At 34.3% G+C, this 23,794-nt stretch overlaps 1 protein-coding gene across 2 annotated transcripts in view; it reads right to left on the bottom strand.

The window, feature by feature from the left end:
* CNTN1 (contactin 1) overlaps window positions 1-23,794 on the bottom strand; it is a 351,845-nt gene that overhangs the window by 24,985 nt on the left and 303,066 nt on the right. For both annotated transcript variants that reach the window (XM_082742231.1, XM_082742230.1), the window contains 3 exons: window positions 18,019-18,205; window positions 15,456-15,568; window positions 14,502-14,658 (listed from right to left, as the gene is read on the bottom strand). In XM_082742231.1, coding sequence (XP_082598357.1) covers window positions 14,502-14,658; window positions 15,456-15,568; window positions 18,019-18,205 — 457 coding nt within the window. The remainder of the gene's footprint in view (window positions 1-14,501; window positions 14,659-15,455; window positions 15,569-18,018; window positions 18,206-23,794) is intronic.

Genomic DNA, 23,794 nt, shown 5'->3' with positions numbered 1-23,794 from the left:
TCTGTGGATGTTATTGGTGATAGTGATTTATTGCTTAAATTCAAATTTGAAGGAATAATGAATTGGATTTAGAAATTAGTGAAAATTACCATGTTATTTTTTTTTCTCATTCAAATTTCAGGGACCACTCAGGTTCTAATTCACATTCAAGTCTGTGAACCCCTCTCTGGGCTGTGATCATCAATAGGTGACAAATCATCAAGACAGAGGAGTTAAGAGGCCAGGGCATTGGAAGGATTATCTATCTACACAGATGTTGATATCCAAAGAATTCACAACTTTTGGGCACATCTGGACTTTGAAGCATCACATATGGCCTAAGGGTCTCCAAGAGCTAGTCCTCTGTAACACTCTTACTGCTTCTTATGGCCAGGTGACTAAGGCTGGTGATTTGCTTTAGAACTGAGAGTCAACTATACAGGCCTGAACTGGTAGGTTATTGAAGAAAGAACTTGGTGGAAAAGGTCCTACTTTTGGAACATGTTCTAAATGATTTAATTCTTCTTGGTCTGGGTCTTTTTGCAGAACGTGACTGTAAAAAGTGCCTCTGGAATGTCTTTTGCTTCATTGCATTGCTCTCATACTGTGAATAATTTACCAAGGGGCCTGGCTTCTAGCTTTACCTAACTTTGGGAAGTACTTTGAGACCTAAACACTCCTTTCAAAAATCACTAAAGCTGGTCCCTAAGGTAGTATCAAATGGACCATTTTAATATGTTGATATATCACTTTCCAGGTTAAGTGTTTTATATTCCTTCTTATTATAGCATTAAAGGTTTCCAGTTCTATTTGTGAGAGATTTCAAGGGATTTAGTTTTAACAATGACATACTCACTTTTTCTAAATAGTTTTAAAATTTGTGTTACTGTGGGCAAATATCAAACCTCCAGAGCAAATTTTAAAACTCAACTCTCTTTCTCAGCATAATTATCTTTCTATTTACCTGAGAGGTTTTCAAATTTCAATATAGCCTATAATGTTCCAAAGGAAAATTAAATTTGAAATTATGTTTTGATGGTTGATGTGTATATCATTAAAGATAATATAATTATTTTAATTCATTTATTTGTTCTTTTATTTAAGGAGAAAATGTAAAACAATATCCCATGATTTGAGGGGCCGTACATCTGTCCTAATATTCCTTCCTTAGGATTATAGAATATTTCTTTCCACTTGTGAGTAGAGAATAGATATCTTAATGTAATTTTTATGCCACTAACGTATCAACATTCAAATGTGCAAAATTGAGCTTACTAATAGTTAGAGGTATACATATAAGATATGACATTACATAAGATTATTCATTTTCTCATTATCAAGTTATTGATGCACAATATTATGACCCATCATAAAATTTGTTGAAACTTTATAACTATATTTCACAAAGCTTGGAATTATGTCAACAAGATGAAGAAATAGATTACTATTTAGTAAAACCAGAATTTTGTTCATATCCAAAATTCAGAAAAATAAAGCTTTTCTTTGAATGAAGGTATCTCTCTTAGAACCATCAGTTCATTTTCTGAAACTTCTTCTGTGCAATTACATCCTTCAAAAATGATAAATTCTTTTCTCCATGAACCCTCAGTTTGTTCTCTATCACTGAGTCTGGGTGGGGGATGGGCTAGATGCGTGATGGGTATTAGGAAGCCACTTGTTATGATGAGCATTGGGTGTTGTAAGTGATGAATCACTGAATTCTACTCCTGAAGCCAATATTGAACTGTACATTAACTAATTAGAATTTAAATAAAAATTTGAAGAAAAAAATGATAGATGAATTCCTTTAATTTTCAACTCTTCTTTTCTAGAGCACTTACATTATATAGGAGTCACTTTTCATGCTAGGTTCCATTAACAATACTCTTTCCAGATTCTATCCTCTTAGTATAACTTTCTAAATTTAGAAAACACCACCAAATGCAGTCTTTGAGGGAAAGATTTGGGTTTTATGGAGCATCTAACCGAAATACAAAACAAAGCAAAAACATTTACAATTTTCCCATGAAAATTGATAGAAATTTTGTAAAATTTAGTAAAATTGATAATAATTACTTAAACTGTTCCTTAAACATTTATATTTATCCATTAAAATATTCTTTAACAGTGGTAGTGTTAACTATATATATATTTTTCCTTTTTAACTATATATATTTAATGATAAACCTGTTTACTGACTTTGGATCAGCGTTCTCTCAACTTGATATAATCCTTGGTAATTGGTTTAACATTATTAATCCTGTTTTAATCTCAAATTCGACATTGATTACCATTCCTTATTCAATTAAAAAAAAAAAAAAAAACTGCTAAAATTGTCTGCTCTTGAAGCTAACTCTGTATCTTTCCCGTAACCTTTCATCCCTCTTCTGTACTTCTATGAAGCTGTTCTTGACTTAGTTTCCCCTTCTTCATTTTCCCATTTATTTATTTATTTATTTACCTTATTATTCACCTTGTTACATAACTTTTGATATTAAGTAGAAATATTGATATTAAGTAGAAATCGTTTTCTCTTTCCTTGCCATACACTCTCTAGTTTTTGCTCAGGTGTTCACTCCCCAAAGAAAGTTTTACCAATGCCAGACCTAAAATAAATCTTAATCACTTTGAGCAACTATAGAATTGACATTTTACTAGTTTAGTAAACCCAATTCTAAACAACACAGAAAAGATTTTCTGAGAGTCTCTAGTAAAGGTCCTTCATTTTAAGATGAAGCTTGAACAGAGACAGACCCTTTCTTCCTCGGACATTATAAGGTCTGCATGCAATAACTCCTAGCTCTGCTGTAGCCATATTAGAACCACAAAGAGGATGAGCCTTAAATGAACTTGATTCTGAGACTCTCAGGTAGAGATGCAGGGGCTTGGGATAAAGTTTTTGAGATGTTGACTTCACTAAGGCCTAAAGGCCGCCTATTTGTTTCTTTCTTTTTTGAAAGATTTTATTTATTTATTTGAAATACAGAGATCACAAGTAGGCAGAGAGGCAGGCAGAGAGAGAGGGGGAAGCAGGCTCCCTGCGGAGCAGAGAGCCCGATGCAGGGCTTGATCCCAGGACCCTGGGACCATGACCTGAGCCGAAGGCAGAGGCTTTAACCCACTGAGCCACCCAGGCGCCCCAAGGCCACCTATTTCTTAAGCAATTTTGAGTTGAGGGTTTGTTACTGACAGCTGAAAACATTTTATTCGATACAAACTCTCCACTCAGCTATTTTAATTATTCTTTAACTGGAAGTAAAGAATCCTTGTTTTCCTTGATCTCCTATATTAACTGCATAAGCTGCCAACTTGGGGCAACATCAACAACCATCTGCTATCTCTATATCCAGGCTGGTATGAAATGCAGATAGTTACATAATTATGCTACTTGGTTTTCTGACAAATTTGTTATCTGACCTCAGCTGGTTTCAGTTTTGCTAGATGATGATTCTTCTTTTTTTAAATCTATCTCCACCTGGATGATTAATGGACGTAGCATGAACTAGCACGTCAAAATTTGAACTCCTTATTTTCTCCATTCATCTATTTTTAGTAGGTGATTCTGTTAAAAAAAGATGATTCTGTTGGCCATTTCAGCAGATGATTCTGTTGGTTAATCTAAATTCTTTGAATTATGCCAAGTCCTCTTTCACTATCAAATTATCAGAAAATATTGTTGGGTCTTGTTCCAAACAAATCCTGACTATAATTCTCACTTCTACTGTGACCATACTAGTCAAAGCTGACTTCATCTCCTGCTTGGACTGTCATCTTTGGCTTCTAACCACTCTCCCTGTTTCTAGAAATTCATAGAGGTTGTTCTTCCCCCACCATTCATGAGATTTCTACTTCTTACCGATGAACAGATAAAGTAAGACTTATAAAATATAAATCTGATCATGCCATTTCCCATCTTAAAATGCTTCAATGGCTTCTCATCACATTTAGACTAAAATCCAAAGTCTTCAGCCATGATCTATAAACTATGTGATGATTCAGGTTCCATCTATTTCTCTACCCTAATTGTCTCTACTCTCCCCCTGCCTTGCTCAACCCCAGTAACACTGGTCTCCTTGCTGTTCCTTGAACATCCAAACATACTCCTAGAATAGGGCTTTGTATTATTCTAATAGGAGCACTTGTCCTAATAAGAGCACTTGCATGGACCAATCACTCACTTCATTTGATTCTCTTTTCCAGTGTCATCACATAGACCAAGCCATTCCTCCCACTTATACTGAGAACAGCCCTTGTTCTCTTCCATTACTACTTACTTACCTCCCTTTGCTTTACTCTCTTCTTCAGCTATTATCACTACCTGTTGTTATATATTGAGTAATTGATCTTGCCCTCTCTCTTTAGAATGTAAACTCTTGAGGTTGGCTTAGAAAAATGGGACTTCTCTTTGATGAAGTTTTTCTCTTGAAATTACCAATAACTTTGTAATGGGCTGAATTTAGTCCCTTCAAAATTCTCATGTGGAAGCCCAAACCCCAGTACCTTAGAATGTTACTGTATTTAGAGATAGTCATTAAAGAGGTAATTAAATTAAAATAAGGTCATTAGGGTCAGCTCTAATCCAATGTGACTGTTGTACTTATAGGAAGAAAAAATCTGGACACAAACACAGAGTGAGGACAGGGAGAAGATGGCTATCTATAATCCAAGGAAAATGGCCTCAGAAGAAGCCAACCTTACTGACATCCTGATCTCAGACTTCTAACCTCCAGAAATGTGAGAGAGTAAATTCTATTTTTTGACCACCCAATCTGTGGTACTTCATTATGGTAGCCCTAGCAAGCTAATACACAGCTATAAAGTACCAAATTCAATAAACTTTCTTACTCCTCAGCTTTTTCAACCCGCTTTTAACTTTTACAACCTTGAAATACGTTATATAAATTAGTTATATAAAAACTATTATATAAATCAACAACCACTACTACAGAACACCAGCCTACTTAGCAGCCAAATAAAGGAATAACATTGTCACCACCTTATGGGCCTTTTTCTGATTGCCCTTTGCCCTCCTCTCAAGGTAATACTGTATGGAATTTTGTGTTAATTACTCTCCTTTTTGAAAAGAATTTGTCTTTCATGTCAGAGAACAGAAAACATGTCATATATATACCCCTTGAAACATTGCCTTATTATTTTCTGCTTTGGGACTTCATATAAGTGGACTTAAATTATATCTATTATCCTATGACTTGTTTACGTGCAATAAATATCAGAAGTGTTTTGTAATGAGAATTCATTATTTTGCATAAAAATGAACTATGTTGATCTAGCATCAATAACATTGAAATGAAAACTTGAAAAAAATTTGCTGCAAATATGGCATGGCAATGTTAATAGCCTTGCTTTATAAAATGATCATAAAATGTTAAGGAAAATTACCAATATTAAACAGAGAAAAGACCATAAGCAGAACTTCAAGACATGAACATATTAGTAGTATTAAATATATTAATATACTCATCTCAATAGTAATTAAAATAATAAAAATTATGAGAGAGTATATTTGCCTAATTAACAAAAAAATTTTGAATACCACAATGTTAAAAATTCTTTAATGATAAAATATGGGCATTGCTGTTTGGATACTAATTTGGCAATTACCAAATATGTGCCAAGTCTTTGAAAGGTTTTGCCTTGTAATCCAGTAATTTTACTTCTAGGAAACTTTTCTAAAAAAATTGGAAATTCTGAGTAAAAGATTTTATACACTGTTGTCCTTCATGATGTTGTCATAACCCTGAAAAAGAAAATGTGGAGAGTAACTAAATATAGTAGCCACATTGTTATCTGTGATTATTGGTGATCAAGAGTATTAATCATTATTTTCCGTATCTTGGGTAAATCTCCTTTTCAGATATTTCTGTGATATAGCTTTAAGAGTTACAGGTTTTCTTGTCCTGTAACTTTAATGGTGTTTCTAATAATCTGAATTTCTGTGTCATGAAATCATTTTGAAAGTGAAGAGCCATTTTACTAATTTTCTTTAACTTCTTCTAACATTTCTAAAAATCCAGGTTTGGCTGGGTTTTCTTGTTAGTTTTGAAAACTTCATGTAAACATACTTATTTTTGGAGAAAGTATGCTACATTTCTTCTGGGAATTTCAGCAGCATTTCTTGAGCTTTCACTGTTCTTTTTTCTGTCTCTGAGGTAAAAGGGTGAAAACTATGTCCTAGATGCTCTTGCTATTGAGAGTCAGGGTGGGGAGCTAGAAAGGCTTGGAAACGTGGAAGCCACTGCTGCTCTTGAAGTGGGGGACAGGGCTCTGAGTCTATGGGCATCCCAGGTACTGGGGGTACCAGTGCCTTCAGGGCTTCTCCTATGGTCCCTCCACGTGGGAGCTGCAAGTAGATGGACCATGGAGGGGGTTCTTTTCCACTGCAATTTCTAGTTTTTGTCAAAACCAGCAGACATTCACTCTAGCAATGCTTAAAAAAGGTTTTGTTTTCTCTTTTAAGAATCTAATTCAATACTTGATTAAACTATCTAGATATGTTTCATCTTTGCTGAATTAATCATCTTTCAATGAAAGAGGAGAGAAAAGGAAGAAATTTAGAGAAAGCTATCGGTTGATCCGATGAGCTAGATTTTATCAGAAACTAGTTCAATCACTCCAGAATTGGTCAGTGATCCATAATATATTGACTATTGATAAACCTAAGGGCTATGAGTACAATGGTGAATTCACTCCCCATCACAGACAGTGTTTAAACTGAGGTTGAGAGAACATATGCCATGAATGTCCTGTAGGGAAGTCCAACCTTGGAAAGGAGTCAAACAAAATGATCTAGACATTTTTCTCCAGCAACTTAATTAGTTTGCTTTCCCAATCAATTTTATTACTAAATCTTACATATTTTCATAATTTGTATAAGAAACGTTCCACAATGTATATTTTTCTCTCAGAAGTGTATAAAACGTCTCCCTATCCACTCTTAGTCTTTTGTCCTTGAAAAGGTCTAGTAATTTACTTTGCACCTCAGAGCAGTAAAAAACTTAAATTATTCCATAAATAGATCCTTTCTGGAAAGGAACCCGCTCATTCTGACAGGTTCTCCGACTTGCTCTCTTCTTACCAACTCCCCTTTTCCCCACACCAGTGAATTGTCTACACTACACCAAAAATGGTTTTCAATTAGGTTGCATCACTCATCCCTGAAAGAATGCTAATGCTTTCCCACAGAATGAAGTACAGAGTTCCAATGGAATTCTTCAAGGATGGGGTTAGGGAGAAAGTCGAGTGAGAGCGGATAGAATGAAATGAGTCTGAGATACAATCAGGGCCAGGCCTTTCATGGTTTTCCCCCCTCTCTGCTATCTCCAATGCATCCTGTACCACTATATACTAGTTGCCCTGCCTCCTTTCAGATTCTTGAACACGATGGGCTCTTTCCTGCACTCCCTGTTCTTATGACTATCAAAAGTATCGCTGCTACTTTTGTGGTAAGGCTGGTTCCTTTCCTTTAAATTTCAGCCCAGACATTGCATACTTAGAGGTTTGACCTGATCATTCTAGTCAAATCAGTCTACTTCTTTTATTCTCTATATTAGCCACTTGTTTTTTTCTTTAATCCTTAAACCTACTCATAAAGAGATCTTATTATTTGATGTTAGTTCTTTATTTTTCTGATATTCCCTAGAATGCAAACTTCAGGAGGGTTTGCTGATTTTCCCAATTATTATTTGTAATTAATTATTTGTACATTCTAATACTAAGGTACATCTTCATAGACAAAGATTGTATTTCATAAACTAAAATTATTTTGGTAGTAAGGAAACCTTGGAGGATTATTTTTAATTTTTCCTTCTATTCTTATAATGTATTCCACTGAGAAATTTCCCAATCTAATTGTTTCTGAGTCTACATAGATGGGACTGTTGGGACTGTTGTGTTAATTTACTAGTAACTAAAAGAATCCTTGGAAAAGATCTAGGAAAACCCAAGTTAGTTTAGATGCAGAGGTGCTATCTTTAAGTCAAACTCAGAGATGTACAAAATATTATTTTGTTCAGATAATTTCTCCTCTATTTCCAAGCTTGTTACAAAACTGGAAGTGTACGTACAGCATTAATTTGGAAAAGATTTTAAGTGGATAGTCATATTTCAAAGTTAATGAAAGGATTATATATATTTTAGAGGTAATTTTATTTTATTATCTTTATTATTTTAGAAAGGGAGACAGGGAGGGTGGGAGGGGCAGAGAAGAGAGAATCTTCAGCAGGCTCCATGCCCAAAGGAGAGCCCACTGTGGAGCTTGATCTTACAACCCTGAGATTATGACCTGAGCAGAAATCAAGAGCTGGATACTTAACTGACTGAGCCACCCAAGTGCCCCTAGAGATCATTTTAAATGTAAGCTGTTTGTCAGCCTAAAAATATCAGGCTAAATTCATCCGCTTGAACTCTCAAATTGATCCCACACAGAGCATAGCAAAAGAAAACAAACTATTTGATTACTTCAAAATAGTTGGAGAGGTAACATTTCCTAAATAATAATATTTGATTGTTCCATAATCACAAATACATGTTTTTTTTTAATTATGATGATGGACTTATAAGAACGAGTTAGTATACAAGATTAGATGCTCAAAATAATTTCAGTTTTTGAAATGCTTACAGAGGAAGTATCTGCAAATGTGATGATGTCAATATAGCATTTTGATGTTATAATGTATGAATTAAATCCAACCATTCCAACTATCCTCTTGGTCCTTTTATAATGTATTAATTACTTAGGTACTAGAGAAGGAAGCCTGTGAGTAATGGAGTAAACATCTAAGCTTGTACCTAGCAAATCGCTTCCTAGCCCTTTCTCTCCTGCTACTGGGAAGAAGAGGACAAAGTGAAAACATAAAATGTGTTTTTCACCAGTGTTTAAGTCAGTGGCTTTGGTTATATAGTCTAACTTAACAACCTGGAGTTACCAAAATAGTAGGTTAAATGATGAAATTACATCATCTATGGTAACATCGGAATAAATTACAGATTTATTAGAAGCTACAAAATCGACACAATGAATATATAGCAACTTTAAATCAAATGGAAAAGATGTATTCTTCTTTTAGGACCCACCCGAGACTTTACCACTGCCCTCTTTCCAGTCCAGACCTTCACTATCTTTTAGTCATCCTATAATAATAACCTCGTAGTTCATTACTTACATCTTTTTCCCTGCTATATATATTTTCCACAATCACCAAAGTGATTTTTCAAGTGCAAACATCTGATCATGTTACTCCTACCACCTTTAAGTTTTCAAATGATTATGACTTGCCCTAAGAAAGAAGTTTGGCCTCTCAAATGCCCTTAAAAGTCTTTCTTGATTTGACCAAGGTATCTGCTGTCTATTTAAAACTAGAAAGAAAAATAAAAACTCAAAATATGCACATGCGTACAAATAATGAACTGCCTGCTTCTTTGTGGATATTTAATTATGATCACAGATCCTTGATAGTCTAAATTCTAAAATTTGTAGTGAATATGTAATAAGGTAAACTAGCTTATTAAAACTGATATTCAAAATATTTTGTAGTTATTTGTACTTTCTTAATTTAGCTCACATTAATGAATAAAAACAAAAGATTCTTAGAAGATAATACAGAATTTCTTAGATAGTATATTTCTGATGAAACATTTGTGGTGTTACATTTGTCTGGATGGGAGCTGTAAACATCTGATACTGAATGCTATACTAAGACAGCAGTAATAGTGTTCAGGTCAGAGAAGGATGGAGAGGCAAGTTACCACGTCTAATAATTTTCTAGACTATCTCTCATATGAAGTTTCAAGCTTTGTAAGAATCAAATTGTGGATTAGCACGTGGTATAACAAAAACCATGTGCCTAATGGGGGAAGTATATCAACATTCTAGACATATAAACTAATTTAAGTAACCCAAACTTTTCTTATAACTAAATTTTATTCCATGCAGAAATCATAACTTCATTTAACAATTATTTGATTAAATACTATTGTGTGCCAAATATGTTCACTAGGTATTGGAGATTCAAAGGTTAAAGAAGTCAGACAAGAGCTTGTTCCCATGGAGCTTCTGTTCAAGTTCAAGTAAGGGTGGAGATAGACAATAAGCAGTATAAATTTAATAAATAAGATCATTTCGAATAGTTAGAAATATTATGAATAAAATAAAAGAGTGACATAGAATAGGGGTTTTTTAAAAATTGGTTTTCATAAATATCTTCTCTGAGGAGGTGACTTCAGAGCAGAATCAAAAATGACAAGAAGAAATCTGCTATGCCAAGATTCAGAAAATTCTAGGCAGCAGCAAGAACAAGAACAAATAGTTAAAGGTAAGGATAACATTGGTGTATGTTCAAGGAGAGAAGGAAAGTCAATGGAACAAAGATGAAATGACTTAATTGAAATAAGAGAGTTAAGCTAAATTACTATAGAGCACTCTAGGCCATGTTAAGGAAATTAGATTTTATCTTATGGGATGTCTTTCTAAGAGGAGAATTGCATACTTTGATTGATGTATAACAAGATCCCTTTGGCTGCTGCACAGTGAATAGATTGTAGGAGGACAAAACTAGAAGCCAAGAGAATCATTAGAATCACAGTAGGGCCAGCAAGGGGTAATAGCAATGTGGAGTAGGAGGCATGTGGAAATTTAGGCATTTAATGTACATTTATTGAATGAATAAATAAATGAGCAAATAAATGAACAGCATGATGCTTATTAACATTAAAATTTAGCAATGTACTCTCTTCCTGACTACATATTTAGTTATGAAAATGGAAACAAAGGGAAGTATTAAGTCTTCTAAATTTACAAGAGAGCCTAAAATTTGTTTGCATTTACATGTCTCTCTCATTAAAAATAATTTAAACAGTTTGCAAATAAACCTAAGTTAAGAAAATTTTAGAATGGTACTATCCCCCTAACATGTGACCTTTCCTAATGTTAATTGTATAGTTTCTTTGCACAGTCATGGTTAGAATAAGAAATAAGTAATAGAAATTCTGTCTTTGAACAGACATTTCTGCAAAGAAGACATCCAGATGACCAACAGAGACATGAAAAAGTGCTCCACATCACTCAGCATCAGGGAAATACAAATCAAAATCACAATGAGATACCACCTCACACCAGTCAGAATGGCTAGAATTAACAACTCAGGAAACGACAGATGTTGGAGAGGTTGCAGAGAAAGGGGAACCCTCCTACACTGTTGGTGGGAATGCAAGCTGGTGCAGCCATTCTGGAAAACAGCATGCAGGTTCCTCAAAAAGTTGAAAATTGAATTACCCTATGACCCAGCAATCGCATTTACTGGGTATTTATCCTAAAGATACAAATGTAGTGATCCAAAGGGGCATGTGCACCCAAATGTTTATAGCAGCAACGTCCACAATAGCCAAACTATGGAAAGAACCTAGAGGTCCATCAACAGATGAATGGATAAAGAAGATGTGGTATATATACAATGGAATACTATGTAGCCACCAAAAGAAATGTAATCTTGCCATTTGTGATGATATGGATAGAACTAGAGGGTATTATCCTTAGTGAAATAAGTCAATCAGAGAAAGACAATTATCATATGATCTCCCTGATATGAGGAATTTGAGAGGCAGGGTGGCAGGTCATGAGGGGCAGGGAGGACGAAAGTGAAGCAAGATGGGATTGAGAGGCAACATGGGGGGTTTGAGCAGTAGGAAAAGAATAAATGAAACAAGATGGAATCAGGAGGGAGACAAACCATAAAAGACACTTAATGTCACAAAACAAACTGAGGGTTGCCAGGGGAAAGTGGGGGAGGGACATTGGGGTTATGGACATTGGGGAGGGTATGTGCTATGGTGAGTGCTGTGAAGTGTGTAAGCCTGATGATTCACAGACCTGTACCCCTGGGGCTAATAATACATTATATGTTAATAAAAAAATTTAAAAAATATGTCTTAATAAGAATGTTGTCCATTAGTTGGCAAAAAAGGGAACTATTTTGAGTATATTTGAGGTTTCTAAAACAAGCATACTCTGTGCCTTCTGTACATGGGCTATTTCCACTGGGATGTCAGAGAATAATTGTGGTGCTGCAGGTGGTCCCTTCTACCTCCCAACAGCCAACTGCTAATTTTTTTAAGGAAATTTATGAACAAGTTGTTAAAAACCACTGTTACTGAAATTGAAATTATATAAAATTATTAATCAATGAGGAAGTTTAAAACAAAGGCAGAAAATTCTGAAAACTCATCACTTCCTATTTTACTGCGTTTTAATGTTATCAATGCTCTTAAGGTTATGCCTACAACACACCATTACTGCATTAATGTTGTGTTACCCAGCATCTGTTCTTAGCTCCACATTGAGAGACGTCATGTGGGAAGTTTGAAATCAGATATGACGGAAATAGTTACACCACAGAAACTGGCAAATGAAACCAGGGCTCCCTCTACCCCAGGAGAGTCTATTGTTTCACATTAACTGGCATGTCATTAGTTATACCGATGCAGATGCTCCTGTCAGAGATTTGGCATCTCCAGCTACAAACTTCTGAGTCTAAACCCCAGAAACTGGGTTCTGCTCCATAGTAGGGATGATAAACGAAGAGCAAGGAAATCAAGAGAGCAACAGTAGGCAATGACAGACTTCTTGACAGGAAAGTTTTGTTTTCAAAAGCAATTTACTACGTTATTTTGCACCTCACTGCCCTTAAATTAATGTCCACATTTCCCTCCGATTTCCTTTAGTGGAAGAGCCTAAGTAAGTGTGTAACTACTGGAAGTGTGTGTTATCAAAGTTCAGAATGCAGAAATTGTTTTAAAAACATAAAGATACCATTTTCTTCTATCAAATTAGTAATGGCTAAAAAGAACGAGACTAACATCTGAGTGGTGCAAGTGGAAGATTAATTTATAAAAAAGTATATTCAAAATAATATTTTATTATAGTGAAAACTGAAATGGGTAGGTAAATTTTGTACATTTTTTGAGAGAATAGTCTGTATAATTTTAAATGAAATTTATAAAATTTTGAATGACATGAGGACTGCTCATGGAACATGATTCATGAAAGTGGGACATAACATGATATATTCAATAGGAAAAAAATCAAATTATACATGTATATAAGAGAACTAGAAGTAAATTCCACTGACCACTAATTGTAGCTTATTTAGGATATTTAGAATATGACTGATTTATTTCCTTTCAAATTTTGGTAATTTCCAAGTTTTCTAACAAGACATAATAATGTGTAAATCAAAAAAAAAAGTAAGATAATTTTATGGGAAAACCTATTTAAACAATTTACAAATAAACCCAAACTTAAATTAAAAAATTCTAGAATGGTGTTATTCATCAAATATTTGACACTTCCTAATGTTATTTCTATAGTTTCTTTGTGCAGTTGTGGTCAGACTAAAAATTTTAGCATTAAAAAATTAATCATTAGTTAAATATATAATATTTTCATCTATTTGGCTATAAATTAGCATTGTTTTCTAAATCTGTTATTTTTGTCTTTAATTCAGCATCTTGTAGTATTTCAGATTCTCATAAAACTCTCAAATTAACATCAATTTTAAATCATTATAGTTAAACTATAACATGTAGGATGAGAAAAAAGTATCAAATTTAAATAATAGAGTTCTATAAATGCCAAAAAGAGAGGAAGTCACTGCCTCAAGTATTTATTTTGGATTTAACCAATGCTATGAAAAATAAAGTTTGCAGAAAAAGAACACGTATGCTGAGACACAGAGAGAGATGGTAAAGGAGGGAGCTATCATCTAGTGTCTTTCTATTTTATTACTATATTAATATGTGTAGGACAAAGAAAAGAAGTTAGATGAGTATTAATAGTAGTCCATGAACTTCTTTTTGTTATAAAAGAAGTTTGGGTATTATTACCTAATGGTCTAGTATTATGTAAAACTATAATGCATTATGATATTTTTTAAAAAATTTATTTATTTGAGAGAAAGAGAAATGGAGAGCAGGAGCATGGGGAGAGATGCAGAGCAGAGGGAGAAGCAGACTCCCCACTGAGCAGGAAACCTGCTGTGGGGCATGATCCCAGGACCCTGAGATCATGACCGAGCCAAAGGTAGATGCCTAACCGACTGAGTCAGCCAGGTGCCCCCATTATGGTATTTTTAAAATTGAAGTATAGTTGACATACAATGTTACAAGTGTACTACATGGTGATTCAACAAGCGTATGTGTTATACTATGTTCATCATAAGTATAGCTACTATCTGTTACCATACACTGCTATTACCATACCTGCATCGTGGTATTTTAATAATGCTTTGTCATCCAGATAATAAACAAAAAGCATAAGGTGTGTTGCAAAGTTACTTTTGCGTCTCATAAGGGAAGAAATACCAAGTTTCAGGACATTCTTAATGTTTCAAGTTTACCTAGGAAAACACTGACATTGGTGTGCATATTGATCCTACCTTACTCTCGGGAGTCTACATTACCTAAAAACTTACAAGTACTTAATGGAAATGTGTCTCAAGTGACTGACTTACCTGAAATTTTGACTTGAGACACTACTCCATCTCCTCCATCACTGTGTGCACGAACCTCTACAACATACTCTCCATCCCTGGGAATGGGGACTTCTATGGAATGTTTATGAGTGGAATACAGCTTGCCATCGTGTTGGCCATCAGGTCTATAGAGTACCTGAAAAAGTACCAAAATATGTATGTTTAATAGAGTTGACTAATGAGCCAATTCCAAAACACTAAAACTATAATAAAAATTCTTTAGACTTTTATTAATAATAAAAAAAATTCTAGGAAGCTATGTGTAACATTAGCTGGAAAATTCATGTTATTTTTAATTCACAAAAGTTGATTTCACCTATTTTTTAGGGTGATCCATGGGAAAGTTCCTTAAGTCTTTGACTTTTTTTTTTTTAAATATCCTAAAATAAAGAGAGGGAAAAATGTTTGTTTTTTTCTTATGGAATAGGTGTAAAATGAGGGCTCTTTCAACAGATTGAAGTCATCTTAAAACATTGTCTCACAACTTAATTTTTTCACATTATTCCTAAAAGTTGGCATTCAATAAAAGGTGTGTGATAGAGAGAACATATGGAAATAATCTTTTTTCCTTCTTATGTTCATTTATGGAACATAACTCAATGTATCAGTTTGCCATGCATTAGGCAACACTATCTTAATCATTGCCAAACAAAAATGGATTCTTCCTCCTATTTATGCACTGATCACTTTAACAACTCTATTCCTTAAAGCAGTTATTCTACCTATCTTGTGCACTTGACATAGCATTTTAGCAGGATTTACTCAAGATCCTTTTGTATTTCAAAATTTAACATGGTACTATGTCATATGTACAGCTAGAATAAGAAAGCTTAATGGGTTTTGGTGCAATAAATGTTAATCAAGTCCAAATGTCAATCACTCTTTGTAAGAATAAAGCCCATGTCTGGAAAAATCCAGTAATCTTTTACATACCTTATATCCTGTCACTGTTGATTCATTTGATAGTGCGACCACATGATCCCAGGTGATTATATAGCGGGAACCAGACCTTACGGAACTGATGATCCTTGGCGGCTGACTTGGAGCTGTGGAAAGTAATAATATGCAAGTGACAGCCACCATATCTGACTTCAGTTCTGCAAACTGCTTCAAGTCAGTGAAAATGATGTGACAACAAGAGCTAATTTTGCCATGCACTAAACTAAGCACTTTATATCCTTGGGCTCATTAATGTACCCATGGCCCTCTGTGATACATAATTATCTTTTATTCTCTTGTCATTATTCCTTATTTGGGTTATTTTTTCATCAGCTTTTTTATAACTGCTATTTTCAAGGTCATCAATCACCTCCAGTTGGCTAAATCTAATGTTACATTTTATTCTCTTCAGATTTAATACCTTTGCAGCATTCTATAAAGTTGACCTTCTAATCACTTTCTGAATCTTGTTCGTTTCTTAAATTCATGTTCTTTAATATCTGGGTTTCCTCCTGCCTCTCTGGCCGCTCCTTCTCATTAACCATGTGGTGATGGCTCCATGTCCTTTGTCTAATTTCTAGATGTTGACATGACCTAGGACTTGATCCTAAGTATCCTTCTCTCCTCTATTTATGAATTTTCTCTAAATCCTGCATCTGGGCCCATGGCTTTAAGAACTTACAATTTTATCTCAGGTCTAATCTTTCTCTTGATTTCTAGATGAATGTGTCCAAGTGCCTCTCTCTACTTGAATGTCTAAATGGCTCCTCAGATGTAATCAAGACGGAACATTTGCCATGTACTCCCAAATCTTCCTCTCGATGGTTCTTTCCCATCTTTGGCAAATGATACAGTTGAATTCCCAGTCTCTGAATAAAAAATCTGATATTTAGTCTTCATTCCACCCATCCCAACATCTAAACCAGCACCTAGATGTCAACTCTTTCTGCAGAAAATTTTCTCTCTCTATCCATTATCCCTTAATTCCAACCACCATCTAAAATCATCCCCCATTGGCTCTTTTATTTTTACTCTTACTCCATCACCACCCATTTTCCATCCAGAACCCAGAATAATTTTTTAAAAAACATGAATTAGATATCACTCTTTGCCTTAAAATCTTCCAATAGCTCTTATGAGACTTAGAAAAAACTCTAACTCCTAACATGACTGACAACTATGAGACCCTTAATATCTCTGCCTCAGCACACTTCATCTCACCTCCAGTCTACACCCTGGCCCCACTGCCCTTCTACACTTAAGGCATACCAAATTACTCTCACCTTAAGGTTTTACACTACTTATTTTCCCTAGCTGAAATAGTCCTCTTCCTGCCAATCGTCACTCATGACTCATATACTCATACATATGACTCGGATAGTATATTCTCAAAGAGGCTTTTGCTGACCACTTAACTGGGGTTGATCTCCCATCCAAGTCACTTTCAATTTTATTATCTATTTATTTATTTTGTTGCCCTGTCATCTGATATTATCATACACACTTATTTGTCAGTTTTATTTTTTTTTCCCCCCCTCTGTCCTTCCATTAGATTGTAAATCCTATGAGAAGAAGCTCTGGGTCTTGCTTGATCCCTTCTGTATCCTCAACCACTAGAACAGTGATGGGGACATAGTATACTTCTGATGAATGAATAAATAGAAAAGAACATAGGAACGAATGCCCCAGGAATGAATGCTCCTTTTACAAATTAGAAAACAAGTTTAAAGGTGAGAGGTAATTTGTCTATTGTCACACATTTAGTAAGTGGCAAAAACAGATCTGAAATCCATGACTGACATCAGAGTCTGGAATCTTATTGCCGTGTTTAGTTGCCTTTCCCCCAAGTGGTTTCATAAATTTTCAAACCTAATAGTACTCTTATCTTTAAATTCTTCCAAAACTCCCTAGAGCCTCAAATATAAATCTCTTCTTCTGTACATTCAGTGTGGTTTCAAGAAGGAGATATCAAAGTGAAGCTAGAGAGGCAAGAATGCCTGGAAATTCTAAGCAGGGTAGATGATAGTCTTGTTATATACTGTTTATGTATGTTATATATTTATATATTGTGTATATATGTTACATATACATGAGAATATATGGTAATAAGAGAGCAAATAGAATGCTACAACATTTAACTTGCATTTGCACTGTGCAATGACAAAGGCTTACAAAAAAAGAAAATAAGCAGAATTTCAATTTTCTCATGCTATTAATCCAGTCCTATGAAAACAGTGTTAAAAATAATAACAGAGAGGACAAATTAATTATCTAATGACACAAAGTTTGGGGGTAGTCTTTATGAAGAGTGGTTCTGTAACTGTATTTCTATAGTAGAACATTAAATGCATGAAGGCATTCTCCACACCTTTTCATCATATACAATAACTAACAATGTTTGTTTGTTTGTTTTTATCTCAGGTGATTGTAAAGGACAAAATTGAAAACTGAATGTGCTAAGACTGCCAGGTAGTAAGTTTCTCTCAGATATATCTGCACCATGATTGAATCAATTGGTATTTTTTGACAAGTCTAAAATGCAAATGTTGAAACTCACGTGCTTTCTTGGTGAAGGTCTCAATCATGTCACTGGGTGGTCCACACCCTGCACTATTGCAGGCTCTGACTTCCACAAAGTATTGGGTGTCGGGCAGAAGGTTCTCTAGCCTGGCTGAGTACTCTTGGCTGGTGACTTGAACTCTGTGTGCCGCTGCTTCTTTGTCATGGGCAGCCCAGTACCGAATCTGCAAACATTTAAACCAAGTGAGATTCTTTCATGATTCAGTTATTTCAATTGTGAAAACCCTTTTCATTTAGTTCTGACACCAGTGATGCTGGCTGGCGTCATATACTCAAGCCTTACTTATTGCTACTTATACTTCTATTAGTCAGAATACAGCAAGGCACAGAATGTAGATTGATTAAAGATGTCAAAGACAAATCAAAGGCTCACCTCATGGCCTGAAATAGTCTCACACTAATAAGAAAAGAAAAGAAAAAAAAACAAAACGAAAAACTGCACACGATTTACCTTCAAAATATAACACTGGTCTCTGTTTGGAAGTATTTCCACAATAATTTTTATCATTTATTTCCTGCTTTATTTCTGTTGATATGATACCAAACTTGTTATGAGTCATTGTTAAATGGTTTGACAGGAATAAACCTTGTTTGTCATTACGTGGCCTGGAACAGATCAGTGTAATAACTTTCTACTAGGTCATCTTAGAAGTATATATGCAAAATTATTTCCTTTGAATCTATATTGAGGCCAGATATCAAAGAAAAATTATGCTTAATAATTAGTTGAGGAACTTATTTATCCTGAAAATAAATTTACTTTTAAAAATGTTATCCATGTTGTGATTAGAATTGATCACTTTTACCGATATATCAATGATAGCCTTCCTTGTCTCTTAAAGTTTAAGTGAAGGTTGTAAATTATGATTTTAATCCATCTAATAAGGCTGTTTTATTGGTCAGAAATCTGTATCTCTAAGGTGTAGATGAAAAGAAGAGGATTTCTTATAAATATAATGGTATTTAATATATTTTAGATTCCCCGTTTATAAAGTAATGGAAATTTAATTTCATAATTAAACAAAGCGCTTAGACAATAATATCTAATATTTATATAATCTTGAATGATTCATTTACATAAAACAAATTAAACCATTATAAAATGGAACTAGATGGCTTGAATTCACTTGTTAAAAAAGTAAGGTTTATATGTAGAATTAGCACATTTCAGAACAAAGGCTAATTACTAAATTGTTAATTGGTTTTCTTCGCAATGTTTTTATTTTGTTTACTGGTATTCATTTTTCTCATGTCAAGAATTCTCTTCATAATGGTCTTGATAGGATTTCCTTGGCATTCCTGTCATTTGACCAGAAGGATGGCCTCAGAACCAAGGAAGTGGAATTGCACCAAATGTCTCCAGAGGCAGATCTCTGTTGCAGACAAAAGACTTTCAAAGGATGGGACCACTTCGAGAAGGAATGTTTCTGGGTTCTAAAAGTATTCGGGCAGTGAGTACAGTCATTTGAGAAGGAGGTGGCCTATATTTTAGTGGGCATTTGAAATAGATGATACATAGGTCTCTTCTATTGCTTGAATAAAATGAACATTTATATTCTAATGAAATGCCATGCACTCAAGTAGTATTACCCACGTACATTATCTTCACAACGAATCTAGAATGTATTATAGCAATCAAAACCGAACTCCCTGAACTTCATGCACTTTTATATGTATGTTTATTGACTGAGATATATACCACATTTTAAAATCTTTATTCCAAAAAATAAAATAAAATAAAATCTTTATTCCACTCTAACAACTTTTCTATCCAGTTTAAAGAAGTTTTAAACAGGATTAATATAATAAAGACTATTTCTAGAAGATGCTTTGTACTAAAGCGAGGAATTAAAGTGAGAAAACTTTTCTACCTTCTCACTCAAATTTCCATGAGGCATTTTTTGGCAATATGAAAGAAAAGAACAAAGCTTTCCTTAATTTACTATTTGCAGCTATATCTGAAATGAGAAATGACTTTATTCATCTAAGTTTAGCAAGGATGGTATGGTCAGTCTCAAATAAAATTCACAACAAATCAAAGCAGTGACTTAGCTATGCCTTTGTGACTAGGGAGCAAAGAAGAATGATTATGTGTGCCAAATAGATTTCCTTATTTTAGAATATGAGAGTTCGAAAATTTTCACAGTATAGTTACTCTTTACAAATGAAAGCATCTGAGACAAAATGATTTAACAATCTGTCCCTCTTTAAAGTATATGTTTACATATAGCTTACAATGTTTTCAAAGTATACTAAAATAAACAGTGGATACGTATACATAATATATGACATCATCTTTTTTTCCCTGAACTAGCCACTGGTCATGAACTTCATTTCCAAATAGATAATAAATGTGGGCTGTTGTATCTTGATCATCTCACTGAGTTTCTCAATGTGTTGAAAGGCTGACAATAATCTGTGAGAAAATCGCTCAGAGTGAAGGGTACAACCTGTAGTCATGGAGCAGAACACATGTGTTTCTTTTGACTAATCACTAAGGAGACCAAAAGAGAGCCTGGATGAATGAGTAGAAATGGATTATCATGACTAGAAAAGATATACATCCACACATCCAAACAGCAAGTCCTGCTTTATGGATAGTAAACCACTAATTCCTCTTCATTTGTTACAGTAACATATAGTGTATTTATTTCCATTTAATGTTGTGGCATTTTATAATTTTCACTCTTTCTCTACATGTTTCTAAAATTCCCACAGCATCCTTTGTCTATTGTAAACCTGTCATAGTGCTTATTAAACAATTATGAAACTACCTCATGACTGGGCTTTCTCTCCTCCTACTAATTTAGAAACTCTTTGAAGACAGGCATGCATCACTTATTTTCAACACTGCGAGCATAGGACTGCATTTGATAAATGCTACTCGTTCACTCGTTTAACAAATAGTTATCAGGTATCCACTTTGTACCAGTTATTGGGCTAGGTGCTGGAAATGCAAGGACGACCTAAGCTGACTAATGAGATGCTGACATTAAACAAACAAACAAACAAACAAACAACAAAAAAACCCTCAATGTCTGAAAATATATTGTATAAAAACTATATTATCCAAATCCCAGACTATTTTGATTATTAGCAGAGTCCATGGGAAAGGAATGTCAATAATATAAATCATTCAAATAGGTATCCTTACACCTTTTGGGAACTATTCAAAAGTCTTTTATTTTCACCACCGATGTTGGGACCAACCAATTCTATGTAGGTTTCAATTAGCTTGTTGTAAGGGTTTGCTAAAAAGATAAATCATCTTTGTATCTGAGCTTCCTCTTTTCCTATTCACTCTGCTTTTTCTTCATACTTGCTCCCTGGGATCATATTAAAACAAACCAACAAATAACAACAATAAAACATCACCTTCTCCCACACCCGTGTGTCAGACAATGCTTTGGGGAGATCCAGATGAAGACAGGCGCCTTCATCAGAATAAGAAAATGAAGCATTAAAAAAAAAAAAAAAAAAAAAAGAAAGAAAATGAAGCATTTCCTAAGTATCAGTTTATGCTCACCAAAATGAATTAACCTTTAAAAACATCTGAGTAGATTACTCAGGACTGATAATCTTTTTTTTTTTTTTAAAGATTTTATTTATTTATTTGACACACCAAGAGAGATCACAAGTAGGCAGAGAAGGAGGGAAGCAGGCTCCCCGCTGAGCAGAGAGCCCCACGTGGGGCCCGATTCCAGGACCCTGAGATCATGACCTGAGCCGAAGGCAGAGGCTTAACCCACTGAGCCACCCAGGTGCCCCAGGACTGATAATCTTTTAAGACAATGTGAAACCAATCATGAGCATGAATCTCTAATTCAGCTGCTAAGAGTTTTCACGTCCATTATTCCTCATAGCGTATTTCGCTTGTGTTCATAAAGTTAAGTGAATTTTACCTGCTGGGTGAGCACTTCTTACACTCTTCTAGTTCCTCTACACTGCAGGGAAACTTAGTAGTATTAAGGTTAGAAGTAGGGAGCTCTTTAACTAGGCAAGAGGAAAAAAATGAGTAAAACTTAAGCACTCTACTGAGATATATTTTAAAACCACAAGGGAAGAGATTCTCTTGTTCTCACTTGAAATATAAGGAAATTAACCTTGAGATGGGGTCAGTCACATAGGAGCTGGGCTTCTCCAGCTTTTTATTTTATTTTCTTAATGTGTTACTTTTCCCTCCCTCTGTTTCTTTGTAACTTAGACCCTGAGTACATTTTTATAGGAAGTGCACTGGGGTATTAGTTTTCTCAATCATCTATCTTGTTAAACGGCTGGCTTCTCCCATCATATTTTAAAATAGAAACAATAACCACATTATACTCAGTCAAGGAACACCCCTCTCCTTTACAGGGGCATTTTCTTAAAGGAGAATGAATGTTATGGATATTTTCTTTTAAGCTTTCATGCTTGTCTCGTTGATATTCAAGGTTCTGTTTTAAAGACTCAAAAGGTTTTTAAGAAAGAACAAATTGAAACAATAATTTTGGGATTTACTTCCAATATTTTTAATTTATTTGGAGAGCCAAGACCTAGGTTTGAATCTAATTATGCCAATTATTACCCACACAAATGTTTCTAAACTTTAAATTCTTCATCTTTAAGACAGGGATAATAGTAGTGTTGATTCCCTAGGACCATGTAGATTCAATACAATAAGCTTAACTGTTTAGCATAGTAAGGACTCAACAAATGTTATTATTCATATCACTAATATTATCAAATTTTCATTACTGTCATAATCACCACTGTCTTCAAATATCCAATGACATAGAATAGGGAAAAGTAGTAAATGCTTTCATTTCATTCCACACAACAGTTCTATGAGGCATGATTACTCTCCAGCTTTCCAGGTAAGAAAACCAAAGCTCAAAAATTTCAAATAAGTTTTGCACCAAATTCCTCAGTGATAGAGCTGAGATATCAACCTGTATCTGCTTGGCGGAAGAGCTTACAAATTTCTACTTTCTGTGGAGTTGCAAAATGTCAGCTATCTGTGAAACTAAATTCCTCAGTGGCATACATTTTTTTCCTTGAAAATTACCATTTAAGAAAATATTATCTGCTAAAGATTTTTTGCTATTTAATTGAAAATCCTTACTTGATGCTTACTTCCAATAAAAAAAAGCTGTATTCTGGTTATTATCATTGCTTCCCACCTCATATTTCCTTTGTCCTCTGCTTGTTGGAAGTTATAAAATGGCCAATACACAATTAGACAAAGACAAGGTTTTTTAAAAAAGTGAAACATACATTTATTGTTTTGATTCATGAGTGAGTTATCTATCAAATAATCCTTTTTTCCTCTTTTTTATTACTTAAAAATAAATAATATGAAATAAGAAAAAAAATGCTATGGTCTAAAAGATAACTTTCAAGCTCCAAAATCTGGTGTTTTCTCCCAAGAAACCTGGAACTTGTTTATTATAGGGGTTTGTAACAGCTAGTGAATTTCTCTATTTTTCCCATTCTTTTACTACTAGCTGTAAATGTACTTATCAATTAATAACTTATGAATATTGGGTCTTTCCAGTTCATTCTTACCATTCCACTTTTTTCATAATAACTTCACCTTGCAAAGATGATCTGAAGACACTTTGAAATGTACCCAAATCATAACCTACAGTACAAAAAAAATGAGCTTCCTGATATTTTACATGTTTAAAACTGAAAACCTTGGGTTGGTTTTGTGGTCATATATCAGAAACATGGCTTTGAGAAGGCCAGATTGTAACACTAGATTTGATCATATT

Source organism: Mustela nivalis (genome assembly GCF_964662115.1).
Source record: "Mustela nivalis genome assembly, chromosome: 7".
Classification (NCBI taxonomy): domain Eukaryota; kingdom Metazoa; phylum Chordata; class Mammalia; order Carnivora; family Mustelidae; genus Mustela; species Mustela nivalis.
This window is presented reverse-complemented; position numbering and strand designations above follow the sequence as displayed.